The sequence below is a fragment of the Sus scrofa genome, chromosome 4 (genome assembly GCF_000003025.6).
Source record: "Sus scrofa isolate TJ Tabasco breed Duroc chromosome 4, Sscrofa11.1, whole genome shotgun sequence".
NCBI classification, from domain to species: domain Eukaryota; kingdom Metazoa; phylum Chordata; class Mammalia; order Artiodactyla; family Suidae; genus Sus; species Sus scrofa.
In genome coordinates, this window is record NC_010446.5 from 104,944,373 (window position 1) to 104,959,095 (window position 14,723).

Sequence of the window (14,723 nt, forward strand, 5' to 3'; positions counted from 1 at the left end):
GGGAGCCCTTCAGCGGTGTGGTTTCAAGGGAACTGATTATAGGGTTAATGCTAATTCCACTGATCCTGACCTTATGTCACCCAGGGACCCTGAGCCAGAACTTGGCCAACAAGATGGCTCTTCTTACATCAGGATGACTTTATTTGGGGAACTCTTTGTTTCTTTTAGGTTTTAATGAAGAAGGAAGCCTGTATATCCTTAAGGGCGATCGTACAATTGAGTTTGATGGCGAATTTGCAGCCGATGTCTTGGTGGAGTTTCTCCTGGATGTAAGCATTTATGCACAGTAGCCCTGCATGGAGCTGTCTGGGTGCAAATACAGGGCGGGGAGTAAAACTGCAAAGAACAGAGAAGCTAGATTACCTGACTTGGTCTAAGAAAGATTTCCCAAGCGTCATGAAAAACTAAAGAGTGCCTACGTCACAGTGATATTTACATCTACTGGGGAGCTGACCCTTAGACCAACTGTTGTTTTATTAGGGACCAGAGGGTTACAGATCAGGACTATGTAGTAGTACGATGTTAATCCTCTTAGCAATTATAAACACATACCCCGTGGGTCCCAGGCTTCTGGAGAAGCGTGTAGGAAAGAGAAGCGGATAATCACCCAAAGATGGAGGAGGGAGAAGAGTAAAAATCTGCTGACTCACCCTCAGGTGGAACCTTCAAGAGGCAGGGTTCATGAGCCCCCCAATAAATTACTCCCTCTCAGCCATGGACATGCAAATCCTTTGGGTGCATGAGCTCAGGCCAACAGAGGAACAAACACTACGAAAATATTCTTTCCATAGATAAGCTTACACTCTGAAAAAGATCTGTGAAGTCAAGTTCTTTTGAACACAGATGCCTGTACAGATAACATCAATACTGATGATTCCTTATGGACCAGCTAGTACACAGTGGCCTACTGCCTTTTCCTCCGCTGCCTCAAAAATCCAGAGAGAGTCAGGACTAAGTTGAAGGTCACCTCCCACCAAAAAGTGCCCATAGACTCTGCTTGGCCCTCTCACTGACCCACACCTGCAAGCCCTAAAAAAGGTGAAGAAGACAACAGAACAAGTCTGAGCTCACATGGCCCTGCCCTGAATCTATCAGTTCAGATGTGGGGGGGGGGGCTTTGGTTGAAATAACAGAAACCAGACCTTCAATTCAACTATCTAAAACAATAAGCAACATGATTCCATTTATGCGGGTCCATCACGTTGCTTACTATTCAGGGTAGTGAGGGCAGATTTTAGACTCGATAAGATCAGGGCTCTCGCTCCATTCTTCCCTATAAATCACACACAATGCTTTTTTGGGTGTGTTGGCTTTATCCTCAAGCTGACTGTTCTCAAGTTGGTTATAAGATAGCCCGAAGCAGGAGCTGATCCATCACACTTCCTCATTCATAGCCAATGAGGGGGGAAAATCTGGCCTCCCATTTCTCTCTTATAAGGAAAGCAGAACTTTCCCCAGGGCTTCAGCTGATCTACCCTGAAGAGTCATTGGCCAGAATTAGGTTGCATGCCCTTCCTGGATCAACAACCAGCAAGAGTTGCCCCGAGACCAGCTGGCCCACCCTTGAGTTTAGGTCAGTTCCTCGGAAGGTACTGCTGCTGCGCTCACTGGGGAAGGTAGGATGGATCCTTAGGCACCAGCACCAAGTCCACTACTTCCCTCCAAAGCACCTGCACACGTGCCTGATTTCCCCACTGGGGAGGGAAAAGTTCTCTTATGTGAACATCTTCTGTGTTGTGTCTGTGACCTTCCAGCTCATTGAAGACCCAGTGGAGATCATCAATAGCAAACTGGAAGTCCAAGCTTTTGAGCGCATCGAGGACCACATCAAACTCATAGGCTTTTTCAAGAGTGAGGACTCAGAATGTAAGTTGGTTGTCAACCCCTGCCTCTCATTCTAAAGGCGACTTTTCCAACAAGGTGTGTTAGATTATCCAGAAAGAGGATGAGCCATCAGCACATCCTGTGCTGGGTAGAACAGAGGGAGAACCTTCCTTGCACCCTGTGCAATAGGACATGTGCAGAAATAATGCCAAACAGGCAGGGGAGCTAAAAGAACATGAAGAACATAACATGTTCTCTGGCTTTGAAGTGGAGCATGTTTGACAGAGGAAGTAAAAGCCCTGCCCCACTGTTTCCACCTGCCCACCAATCTGTGGGATTCTCTCCCCAGATGGGGCAGAGAGGGGGCTGTCTCTCTGACATTGGCAGCTCCTGTGGTCAGCAACTGGAGAGCTTCTGAGTCACTTGGATGGCATTAGAGGAAAATTTGGGTAGGGATGGGCTTGGCAGCTGCAGCATAATATGAAAATTGCTGGCCAATGCCCCCTGACCACCAAGGCTGCCTGCAAGTGCCCAGCCACACCCTGGGGTGCATTCCCTTTGAAAGTTTTGTGGCCAGGGTTTGGGTGGGCAGAGGAACATATCGGAGCATCGCCACAACCCACACGGTGTAGTGAGTCAGAAAGAGAAGGAACCAGGAAGGCCAACTACTTGAGAACAATTTTTAAACTGCGTTAGCAGCGTGGGCTCTACAGTTAAGCCTTCCACTGGTGTCTCAGCCTTGGAGGGAGAGGAAGTGTTAGAGGGGGTGGGCATAACTGTGAAAGACAATCTGGTACCATTAGTATGTGGAGGAGGTGCAAATAAGGGCCGCTCCTGATATTTCTGGAAACTCCAAAATATTTTGAAATTATTTGTGAAGCTGTTTCCGTACCCTGCCTGCCAACTGGCATCCTTCGTCATCTCATCGACAACCCACCTCTTTTCTCTCTCCCATGACCCGACTTCACTGTCTTCTCCTTTGCAACATAAAAGCCTCTGTTCACCCTCCCGAAGGGTGTGTTGGAGGAAGCCAGGGAGTTTCAACCCAGTTCTTCTGCAGGTGACTTTATTTCAGTTTTCACCTCTCTATATAGGTGCTGACTACACTGGCGAGCTTCTGTCAGCCCCGTTCTACTTCCTCTTCTTCATTCCATTTCCTTCTGTTTCTCTTTATCCTTGTCTTCCCCTCTCCCTCCACTCAACTGTTTCCATTCATGTCCATGCTTCCTCCATTCAGCTCAAGGTAGCAGATAAGGAGGGAGCCAAGGCCAAGACTGGGATAAAAACTGGGATCTTCCAGTTTCTACTTTCCCCAACCCTAAACAAATAACACTAACAGCTCCATTTAACTAACAAATAGCCTATGCCGGGGCCCATGCTAGGCACTTTCTGTAGGCACCTTAATGTCATTTTCACAACTCACCTGTACTGTAGTTACCAGTATTATCAACATTTTAATGATGAGGAAGATAGTCTAACACCCCATCTCACACAGGTAGGAAGTAAAGGAAGAGGCAAGATTTACATTCCAGAAATCTGACTTTAGAACACATACACTTAACCATTGGGCTGTACTTTCAAAACTTTACGATTTTGTTGGGTCATGGCACACCCAAAATATGACCAGCACATAGGGGTAAACTGGAGGAGATTTATTTAGGCTTAGCAAAAAAACAAAACAAAACAAAAACACATTTTTAAACTTTCTTAAACAATAATAATAATAATAGACAAAATAATAGGAAAGATATCAAATACTACATTGCATAAAACTTGCAAGTAAAATACTTTTAGATGTTTGGATGAGCATCTTGTGATTGCTTCTAAGAATATGGCTTTTGATACTAGGTTTTATGCTTGAAATAACAACACACAGTTCCTGATCAAGGTTTTAAATGATCTCTTCAAACTCTTGATAGTCAACCTTGACCAGATATTTTGCTGGCATATGTGGATAGTGGCAAATGACAAGACAACATTCACTGCTTTTTGTTTGATTGTTGAACCATCTTTTCTTGCCATTGAACAGAATGTAGGTTATCTAATCTCTAAATTGTCATTCAAGGATGTGAGCATTCTTTCCATCTAACAAATACCACTTTTCAATGAAAAATGTAATGTTAATATTTCTTAAAATTTGATTAGATTTCAAATCCAATTGAGCTTTTTCATACCATATATTTCAAAATAATAATGAAGCATTTTGTTGGGAATATGTGATTATTGCTCTACTGGTCTTTGTGTGTGGGGGCCGCACCCTCGGCATATGGAGGTTCCCAGGCTTGGGGTTGAATCGGAACTACGGCTCCTGGCCTACGCCACAGCCACAGCAACACCAGATCTGAGCCCCATCTGCGATCTACACTGCAGCTCACAGCAATGCTGGATGCTTTAACCCACTGAGCAAGGACAGGGATTGAACCCGCCTCATGGGTACTAGTCCAGTTCCTTAACCACTGAACCACAATGGGAACTCCTCTATCTACTTCTTTAAATGTTTCATTGCCAGCAACTTATTTTGGTTCTCCTTGCAGAACAAAGAATGTCACTCCAAACATTTCAGAGTTCCTTTCTAACTGGCACTGTTAACTAATGTCTAAAGACTCATCAATCTATGTGACTGTTTTGATATGATTATCTTCTGTTTTGGGGTTAAAACAACAAAAAGGAACAAAGGCCCCTCCCAAAAAAAGGAAGAATAAGAAAAACACCTATTTTTGTTCTGCACATGTCTAAGCTTTAAAATAGTTAAACCTTTTTTCCCTTGAGATGGAAATTTTGGGTTAAGGACTCAGCATGATTTGCAGTGTGGTACAATTTCTTATTTTGATGCTTCCACACAAACATAACATTCAGGCCGAGGAAAAGAAAAATCGTCAGTGGAGAGAAATCTAATCATATTATAATTAGTGACAAATTAGTGACATGCCTAATTAGTGACATGTTTTTGGACTATTTTATCTGGCAAATATGATGACTTCCCAGCAAGTCCATTATTATGGGAAAATAAAATAATTTTACGAATAAAGTTTAAACAAAAAGAATTTAGAAAATTATAAGCTTTTATGGCTTCAGAAATTAGCTTTTTAAATAAATAATGTTACCTGCATTTTAAGACTAGGATAAATATCAAAAGTTAAGCATAGAGTAAGCATTTAAATGTTAAATTTTATTTAATTTGATATAGCAATTATGCAAAATTGATAAAATATAACTTTTGTATGATCAAAATTATTTTGAAACGTTGGCTTTCTGAAGCCATAATGCCCACAGTCCCCTTTAGGGAATTAATTAATTAAATGATATCCAATTATTATTTTTGAAAGAAATATTTTTTAATTTATGAAAACAAACAATAATACATTATAAAAATCCATCAAGGGTCAGACTGGATAATTGTTAATACTTACAGGCACTAGGAAAAAAAAAAGAAAGAAGTAGAAAGAAAGGAGAGTAGAGAGAAAAGAAGCAAAGAAGGATGGGATAAATTGAATAATTCAAAAAATTAATAAAATCGGTTTGTGCTCTTCAGGAATACCTAGTACCAGATTTTACTAATAATACTGATTCTGATGATTGTTTAACATAATAAACAAACAGCAATCATACATTCCATTGATGTTAGTAGAAGACTAGGAAAATTAGACTAAGTTTAAATCAAAAGAAAAAATTCAACATGTTACAGAGTTCCACAAAACAAAAACATCACTGAGACAAACAAACTTGGACTAAAGTAACAATTACACCAAGAAGATTCAGTGGGAAAATCAGAAGAGCAGTCTGGCAAAGCTCTCTCTAGCTATGATGCTTGCTAAATCTCAGGCAGAAAATAATTGTTACCGAAATGAAAAGTTTAGAGAGGGAGCCATTGCTTTAAAATAGAACACTAACTACCGTAAGATTTTGAATGGTTGTAGAAAAGATCTAGAAAGATTTATCACCATAAAAATTTTATGTCTCTCAAGCCCCCTGTGACACACTTGTGGCCATCACACACAGTCTGAAAGCATGTGATATTCTACTAGGCATCCTTGTTTCTATGTCCTTTCTTGCCTTTCAAAAGAGGCCAAGGTCAGTGAGGGGGGAAGCTAGGATTTGGTAAGGCGCCCAGGGAAGCAGTTGTTGAGAATCCTGTATTTCTGGTGTAGTTTGAGGGTGGCTGGTCAGGGCAGTTTAATGGCACAGAAGACACTGGCTTGGCAAATGATCCCAAGCTTTTCCATATTGCAAGAGCAATGGAGAGACAGTGGAGAAATTGGAAGGATTTGAAACATAGGTAGACTGGAATGGTCTTGGGAGAGAAGGATGCTGAAGAGTTTGCGTACCAAATTAGAAAGGACCTAGAAGAACTGGGAGGTTACATCTCCCAGGGAGGTTGGGCATGAAGGTCCATCTCCAGCTTGAGCATGCAGTTATGGATGCCAGTATTGAGAGAGCATGATAAGAACTTCGTGGAGGAATTCAGTTGATGGTTAAGAATGTTAAGCTGGAGAAAATGTAGAGCTAAAGGGTCAATATTCAGTAAACCCAGGGGAAAGGGGAAGAAAGACAAGGCAATGCTAAGACACATCTGCAGTCAGCCGGAGGTTGAAGGCTGGATGTTCAGGAGTCCACTCCAGAAGGGGAAAGAGGCATCAAGGTAACTGCAGAGTCAGACTGGGAAGAGCCAGGAGGGAGATGGTCAGCATCAAAACAGGACATGAGGGCAGGAAAAACCTAGGGATCACATGAGCTCGAACAGAGCAGAAGACTAGACGAGATTTCCTGTAAGACAGCTGCTGTTTGGGTGAGGCTAAAGGCTCACCCATAGTTTGAAGCACCAATCTGGGAATTACCTTGTTCTACTCGTCTTCATCTTAAAAAGGATGGAGACAGGCTCCTCAAGTGAAGAAGGGATCTCTCCGGACACAAGTCAAGGCCATTCTTCCTATCAGGATAGGGGTTCATGGAGGTGGGGAGAGGTTCATCAGGAACAAGAGGTGAAGGAAGGCGGTGGGGACCAAGGATTCTGATGGAATCCACTGCTGCTTAGACAGATGTAAAACAATTTAGATATGGGTGTAACCACCCACTTTCTACACTTTCCCACTTTTTCTCTATTCATTCTCCAAAGCTCCCACTCACCTTCTTCCCCTCCCACAATCCTCTATCCCAACTCTCAAGTTTTATGATATGTACTCTGATGACCCAACTACGTTTATGAGAAGTGAGTGTCTGTAAATGTGCATCAGTTTGTACAGCTCTTCTTGTAAAATTGTCAGCCCCTGTCTCATCTGGGCTTACTGCCCTTTCCTCTATTCCAGCAACTATCACATTTCATTGTCGTTCTTTAAGGGTCCATAACCCTCCTTGGCTGTGAGCCTTTGAGATTAGCGCCCTCGTCTTACTCATCCTGGTGTCTCCTGAGCCAGCATCATTCGTGAATTGTTTTTGATTGAATATTAGAGAAGTCTGCCTGCTTCTGGGATTATAGCTACAGCTTACGCCTCTGATGATTAAGGGATATGAAATTCTACGGAATGGAAAAAAGTTAATCTTGTTAGGAATGAATCATAGGATCACTGACTCGCAGGATTACAGACTTTATGCAAAACCATCACCACCACCACCATTCCCATCTCATATCAGACTGGAATATGAATGTCTTTCCCAAGTAGTAACTGTCTAGGTGGAGTGAGGCACAATCTGGCCACATGCATGTGGTTCATGCTTATCTTGACAAGTTTAAATTCAAGTTTGGGGCCAGAGTGAAGCATGGGCTCGGTTAATTTTAAGTCATCTTCACAGAACGTTGTAAATCAACTATAATAAAAAATTTTTTTAAATTTTAAGTCATCCTCTCAAGGAATCAGAATGTAAACAAGAAAATTTTAAAAAGAGGGAAAGAAAAACCTGGATTTACCCCAAAATGTATTCCTGCTGAGAAGTTTAAAATTCTTCTGCAGTGTCATTTTTTGATTGAGTTGCTTTGCAAACCAAGTGGGCTTCTTCTTACTTAACACTCATTTATATGGTGGGCTGTATTCTCTTTAGAGGGCACACGTATAACTAGCAGTGGGTCTGAATGGAAAAACTTCTTTTGTTTTTTCTCTCCCTGGTCCTCTCTCAGTTTCCTTCGTTTTCACCTTTCTGTCACCCAATTTCCTAAAACACATAAAAGTGTGATAAAGAGTTCTCCTCTTGGGTGATTGGATGCCAGTCAATCCAAATTCCTTGGCATTTCAACAGTAGCAAATAATACCAACTATCCAATCAGAATTAATTGGCTTCCCACTTTACATTATTTTAAAAGAGAGACTTCCGGTACAGTATGCATCTTGAAAATGTTTCTCTCTTTCATCTTTTTCCTCTTAGATTACAAGGCTTTTGAAGAGGCAGCTGAACACTTCCAGCCTTACATCAAATTTTTTGCTACCTTTGACAAAGGGGTAAGTACCTCAGAAACCCTAATTTGAGCACAAGAATGAAAGTTTGAACTTTCCACCACTTTTCTTTTCCCAACATTAAGCATCCTTCATCCATTGACACTTTCTCCAGAAGCATTAGAAATATGGCAGTAAATTATCACTGAATAAGAGATGAACACACGATGATAAATTCAGAGGATGTAGGGTATTTCTGAAAATATCCAATAAAGAGAGATGAACCTCTCTTTTTCACCTTCAACACTAAGAATGGGAAGTGTGTGAGCCCAGAGTGTGCAGGGACACTGGACACAGCTTCCTTTTTGTTTAGGGCCATCCTCTCCCTTCCTGGAGTTGCCTCCTTCCCCTTTTCTGGGCTTAGGGTTGGGGATGGAGTGGGGAGGAACACTGACCATCCAAAGCCCTGGTGCTTCAGAAAGCTACCTACATCCTCAGGAGATGTCGCTGGTGTGCTTGTTTACAATTGAATGGATCTATATTTTCTGGATGTGGCAACTGCTTTTATAAGCCAAAGAACAATAGAGGTAGAGGGACCTTGACTCACTGAGTGAGGTTGGGTCTACTGTGGTCTAACTACCCTCACTGTGGCTCCAGTTACTACTAAAATGGCTATGTATTGAATGTTTTCTGTGTGTTGGGCACAGTTTTATATATTGCATCTATACTATTTTTTTTTCTTGGTCTTTTGTCTTTTTAGGGCTGTACCCTTGGCATATGGAGGTTCCCAAGCTAGGAATCTAATCAAGCTATAGTTGCCAGTCTATATCACAGTCACAGCAATGCTGGATCCAAGCCGCATCTGCAAGCTACACCACAGCTCATGGCAATGCCAGATGCTTAACCCACCGAGCAAGGCCAGGGATCGAACTCGCAACCTCATGGTTCCTAGTCGGATTCGTTTCCGCTGCGCCACGACGGGAACTCCTATACTATTTCTAATCCTTTAAACAACTCTGAAAAGTAAAAAACAAAATAATAACAACAAAACAAACAGACAAACCCTCTTCCCAGAGAGAGAGAGAGAGAGAGAGAGAGAGAGAGAGAGAGAGAGAGAGAGAGAAAAGAGTTAGAAAAGTTAAGGAGTATGCAAGGTCTCCAGAGAATTAATAGTAGGGTAGTGCTGAGGTCACGGTTTAGGACAATCTGTACCCCAAACCCACACCATTACATAGAAGACTCTGAACCTGGCCTTGAGATCCAAGGGGCACACCTACATATCCACACTCACACTCCCATCCACACAACACACACATAACACACACACAGCACCCACACCCATCTAACACATACAGTACACAACCACGTAACATAAACACAACATACACCTCCTCAGTCACCCTCACATCCGCACATATATAAACACTCCCAATACACACATTCAAACTCACTTCCACAGCACTCCCTCACATATAACTAAAAGCTCTAAATCACAGTATTGTACTAGAGCACATAAACCTAGGACAAACTAGGTCCTGATCAAATTCAAGTGGTAAAATTTAAAAGTGAAAAATGTAAAAGTTACTCCCCCTATGGCATAAAGCAGTGGATGAGCAGTGTCTCTGGGCTTTGATACCGCGGGGAGTTCAAGTTCTCTGTGAAGAACAAGAGGAAGCCTGCAGGTGCTGAAGCAAGGAAGGAGTATAATGAAAAGAGACTGCATGAAATAGATATACATTACCACTGCCATGGCTGTGGCCCCAGTCTACAAGCCTATAATCCAGAAGAGAGCTTTCTAATCTCTGTAATATAATCTAAACTTGAAGAGAGTTGACCCTAAATTGGTTGGGTTAGAGTTGGGAGAGAGCTTGAGCAAGAATATCAAAAAGAGTAATAACCATCATTTATGAAGTATTTTTGATGTGCTGGGCTTTGTGCTAAGAGCTTTACATAGGTTTTCTCGTTAATCCTCTCAACACCCCTGTAAAAGAGGGATTAGAATCCTCAATCTACAGAGGATGAAACCAAGGTACCAAGAGATGGAGTGATTTGTTCACGGTCACTCAGTGACTGCGTAGGTCAGCCAGACTTCAAGGTCAATGCCCTGTATGACTGTGCTCCAGAGGAAGAAGCAGTACACGTCAAATGCTTAGCTGACCTCCGGCACATAGTGACCACTCAGTAAACGTTAGCAAGCATGGCTGTTAAGAAGAGGCAGTCATCTAAGCCCAGGAGGCTGGGGGTTGGGAGGGGATATTAGTAGAGAAGGGGAGGTCCAGAGAAGCCTAAAGTAAATCCATCGCTCATGTGTGGTTATGATGGGCCAGGAGTAAATAAAGTGACTCCTGGGTAAGAATTCATCTGAGGGATGAGAGAGCCAGGCATGTGTGGCCAAGCAGGAAAGCCTGTGTTCTTAGAAGAATGGTTCAACGCTGAGGTCAGGGGAGGGACTGTTTTCAGAGGTGCCTCCCAGTCCAACCATATGGCTTTACATCTGTGGCCCAGGAAGAAGGCGAGGCTATAATTAAAAACTCTGTGAGACACTGAGTCATCAGTGCCTTCATTCATGTGGACTTGTGGGATTTCATAACATTTACAAAGAGAAAGACACCCTCTCTCCCCCTCGACATTGAACACAGTTGCACTAAGTGGACTTGATGATGCATTTGGGACTTGAGAACTTGCCCTCATCAGTTGGGGAGCGGGGGAAAATGGTGGGGTCCAGAAGGCATGGCTGCGTCCAGTCCAAGCCTCAGCGGCGGCCAGTAGGGGCTGCTGGAGCAAGGAGAGGTGGGTGGAAGGACCTGTTTGGGAGACACATGCTAGGGAACCCAGAGGGACCTGGGAAAAGGGAGGTGCTTTGTGGAGGTTGAAGTCAGGAGAGGCAAGGGCCCGGGAAGCACAGTACAGTCCTAATCATGGAAAAACAACTGGCTGGTGTTGAAATGGCAGGAGGACCTGGCCACTGTTGAGATAAAGGAGAGGAAGACGAGAGAAAACACAACAATAACTGAAGATTGGGCGTCTCTGCTTCAAGACAGCAACGACTGTACAGCTATGAAAACATTAGGAAATCTTGGAAGAAGAATCTCCTGAGGAACATAAGAGGGCGAGATGAGTCCTCATTTCTACAAGTTGAGAAGACCTTCCGCTGGGTGGAGTTTTCATTTATTCACTCATTTGCTCACTTAGCACATATGTATTGAGTGCCTTTTTTGTGCCAAGCACTCTTCCAGATGCCAGGGATGCAACACTGGAGCAGAAAAGTTGCCTGTCCTTATGGAATTGAGAGTTTACGCTATGGGGCTGGGGAAGAAGATGGGAAGACAGAAAGTAAACAAACCAATAAATACCTTATATTAAATATATGAGTTGGAGAACTGTAAAGAGAATGAAATATCCGGGCTGCTGATGTAGATTTGGGAGTTTAGTAGTTTCTAACCACTGTCCATGTTTGTAGGCCCTGAAGTGCTTTTATTTATTTTTTTTTAATTTAATTTTATTTTTTTCTTTTTTAGGGCCACACCCATGGCACATGGAGGTTCCCAGGCTAGGGGTCGAATCAGAGCTACCGCTGCTGGCCTACGCTACAACACAGCAACACAGGATCTGAGCTGCGTCTGCCACCTGCACCACAGCTCATGGAAACACCCAATCCTTAACCCGCTGAGCAAGGCCAGGGATCAAACCCACAAGCTCGTGGTTCCTAGCCAGATTCGCTTCTGCTGCACCACAAGGGGAACTCCCCAACGTGCTTTTAAAAGCATGGATTCTTGGGCCTCACACCTGGAAATTTGGGTTTTTTAGGGTTGTGACCAGGCCCTAAAATGTGCATTTTCTAAAAGCTCCCTGGGAGAGTTTACTTGGCATGAAGGTTTGGGACTAACATCTATGGATCTTGATCCTGTGCAAGGGCCCACCCCCTCTGAAACAAGTGGAACAAGAGGGAGTCAGAGGGCCAAGGACGGTGTCCACTCTATGGCACTTTACAGCCTGAAAAACGTCAGTTCCAAGTATCCCATGCCACCTCCCACTGCCCTGTTCTTTTCCTGAAGTGAACCGTGAGAAGCAAAATCATTTTCTGAACCGCACTAGACCAAAAGAAGCTGTGATTCTCTAAACAAAGTTGGTGGAGAAGACATTGAGAAGATCTAAATTCATTGCTTTGGTTTCATCTGCAACAACTGAAATGGCTTAAGAACTTGTAGAAGAAATATCTGTCAGCAAAATTCATACACATGCAAATTTCAGAAAAGTGGCCATTTACTCTGTAATTTTATCTTTTTTTTTTTTTTGTCTTTTATTGCTATTTCTTGGGCCGCTCCCGCGGCATATGGAGGTTCCCAGGCTAGGGGTCGAATCGGAGCTGTAGCCGCCAGCCTACACCACAGTCACAGCAACACCAGATCCAAGGCGTGTCTGCGACCTACACCACAGCTCATGGCAATGCCGGATCCTTAACCCACTGAGAAAGGCCAGGGATCAAACCCACAACCTCATGGTTCCCAGTCAGATTCATTTCTGCTGTGCCATGACAGGAACTCCTAAGTTTTTTTTAAGCACAAACGAATTCATTATATAGACAACATCAGCTACTACTAATAAAATCCATTCTAATTTCATTGTACCCTCCATGAAGCAGGTCTGGGTCCCTTGGATCCAGAAGGCCCCACTAAATACTTACTGAATAAATGAATGAATCAGTGCCTCAGTCAATCAAATCTCCTTCCGTCTTTACCACCCAAGACACGATTAAAAGAATGGGAAAAAAAAGGACTCTCTGAGATTCAAGGTGAGGAAGCTACAGTGGGGATATGGATACAGTGAGCAGGCCTCGGGAAATGTTTGCTCAGGTCGCCAAGGCTTCATTTTAGGAACAGCATAATCCCACTTTACATTCTTGGTCTTAACGTTAGAGACACACACGCGCACACACGCACACTCACACACACGGGTGTATCTACCCTGCCTACCTCAGCAGAGGTTCTGCTGAGCTCCTTTCCACCTTCAGAAGCCTTCATTCTAGCACACGATGCGGGGGATGAACTGGTGTTACAGGAGAAACAAGGAGACCTCCACTGTGACATGCGCAGGGCCAAGGTCACATTTAAAGGACATAAATTCCCTCTTGTCCAGTGTCCAGGAGACAGTAATTTTCAAATGAAAGAAGAATTGGAATGGAGGCAAACTGGTAGTTTAGAACGCTTCACTGGACAAATTGCAGACTCACATTGTGCCTCGGGTTCATCATTTGTGAAAATCAGCATAATAATAGCTCTGACCTCATACAATCAAAGTGGGGTTTCAGAAAGTAATCAACTTAAAACACTCTGCCACAGCGCCTGGCACCTAGTAAGCACGCCATGTGCCTGCTATTATTAGTTTTTGTTCATCCGGTCCCTTCCCACTTCTTAAAAGCACAGTTTCCTGGCACCTACAATGAGCAGTTCATGAACTCAGAAAACCAGAATCCAATGTCATTTTCCAGCCCATCCTATCATGGGCCCAGCTTTGCGATGAAGTGTGTGTAAACCCAAATAGTGGTTGTATGGTTGCTGTTTCCTCCACTTTCCCCAACTACACTGTCCAGCCCATCATCCACACCCCATCCCACCCCTCGGAAGCGGGGAAAAGGCAAGGAAAGACCCCACACCTTCTTGTCTCTGAAAACAAAATCAACATGACCATAAAAATCTCTTTGACTGACTGTGGCTCCTAACACAGCCTGTTTTCTTTAGCTCTGGGTAGGATTCTGATATTTCTTTCCCTTAGGTATCGTTTGGAATAGAGGGACCTGGAATTAATAGCAATTGATGACTAAAGCCATAGGAATACCAACTGTTTGCTCCGAATGGACCTCCTTGTGTTGCTGCTTATGTAACACCCAGCTCCTCCCTCTCCCCAGTTAGTCACGGCTGCCCGGGGCCTCTGCACCGTGGGTTACCACCACAGGGCGTCAGCTCTTAGGCAATTCCTCTTTAGTTTCAAGGGAACCACTGTTCATCCCTGTGCTTTCTCGGACCACAGCTCTGAACCAGAAGAGAATGGCATTTGGTTTTCTACAGAGCATTGCACATTCCAGGCCTCTCAAATCATTTCACAAAAGGAGATGTGAGTTCAGCAGCTCTGCAGGCGAACACAGCAACCATTCTGCTCTGACCGGACGGTGCGGCCACGTTGATCAAGAGAGCAGATGGCTTCGGGGCTGTGGGCTAGCTCCCCATGCTTTTTATCTGGTACAGGGTGAGCCACTCATCCTAGCTAGTTGGGTACTATCCTGGTGTTAGCACTGGACCCTGGGAAACCTCTCCACCCTGGACAAACCAGGATGGTGGGTCACCTTCTAACTGGTAACCAACCAGGCAGTTCCCATAGCCTGAGAAACTATCAAACAAGCCCAGGACTCAGGGACAGCCCTGGGGCCAGTGCTTCAACCAAAACAGCAATTAGAGTTTATGAGCTGATGGAGGTCAGATTAATGGGCTGGCCTCTGATTCCAAGTACCTGTATGCTTTAAATGGTTTCCATCAATTGCCT

The 14,723-nt window shown here is 43.7% G+C and overlaps 1 protein-coding gene across 1 annotated transcript in view; it reads left to right on the forward strand.

The window, feature by feature from the left end:
• Positions 1-14,723, forward strand: part of CASQ2 (calsequestrin 2) — a 65,816-nt gene that overhangs the window by 26,169 nt on the left and 24,924 nt on the right. The window contains 3 exon segments of the mRNA XM_021089995.1: positions 169-269; positions 1,755-1,866; positions 8,179-8,252. Of these exon segments, the coding sequence (XP_020945654.1) occupies positions 169-269; positions 1,755-1,866; positions 8,179-8,252 (287 nt within the window).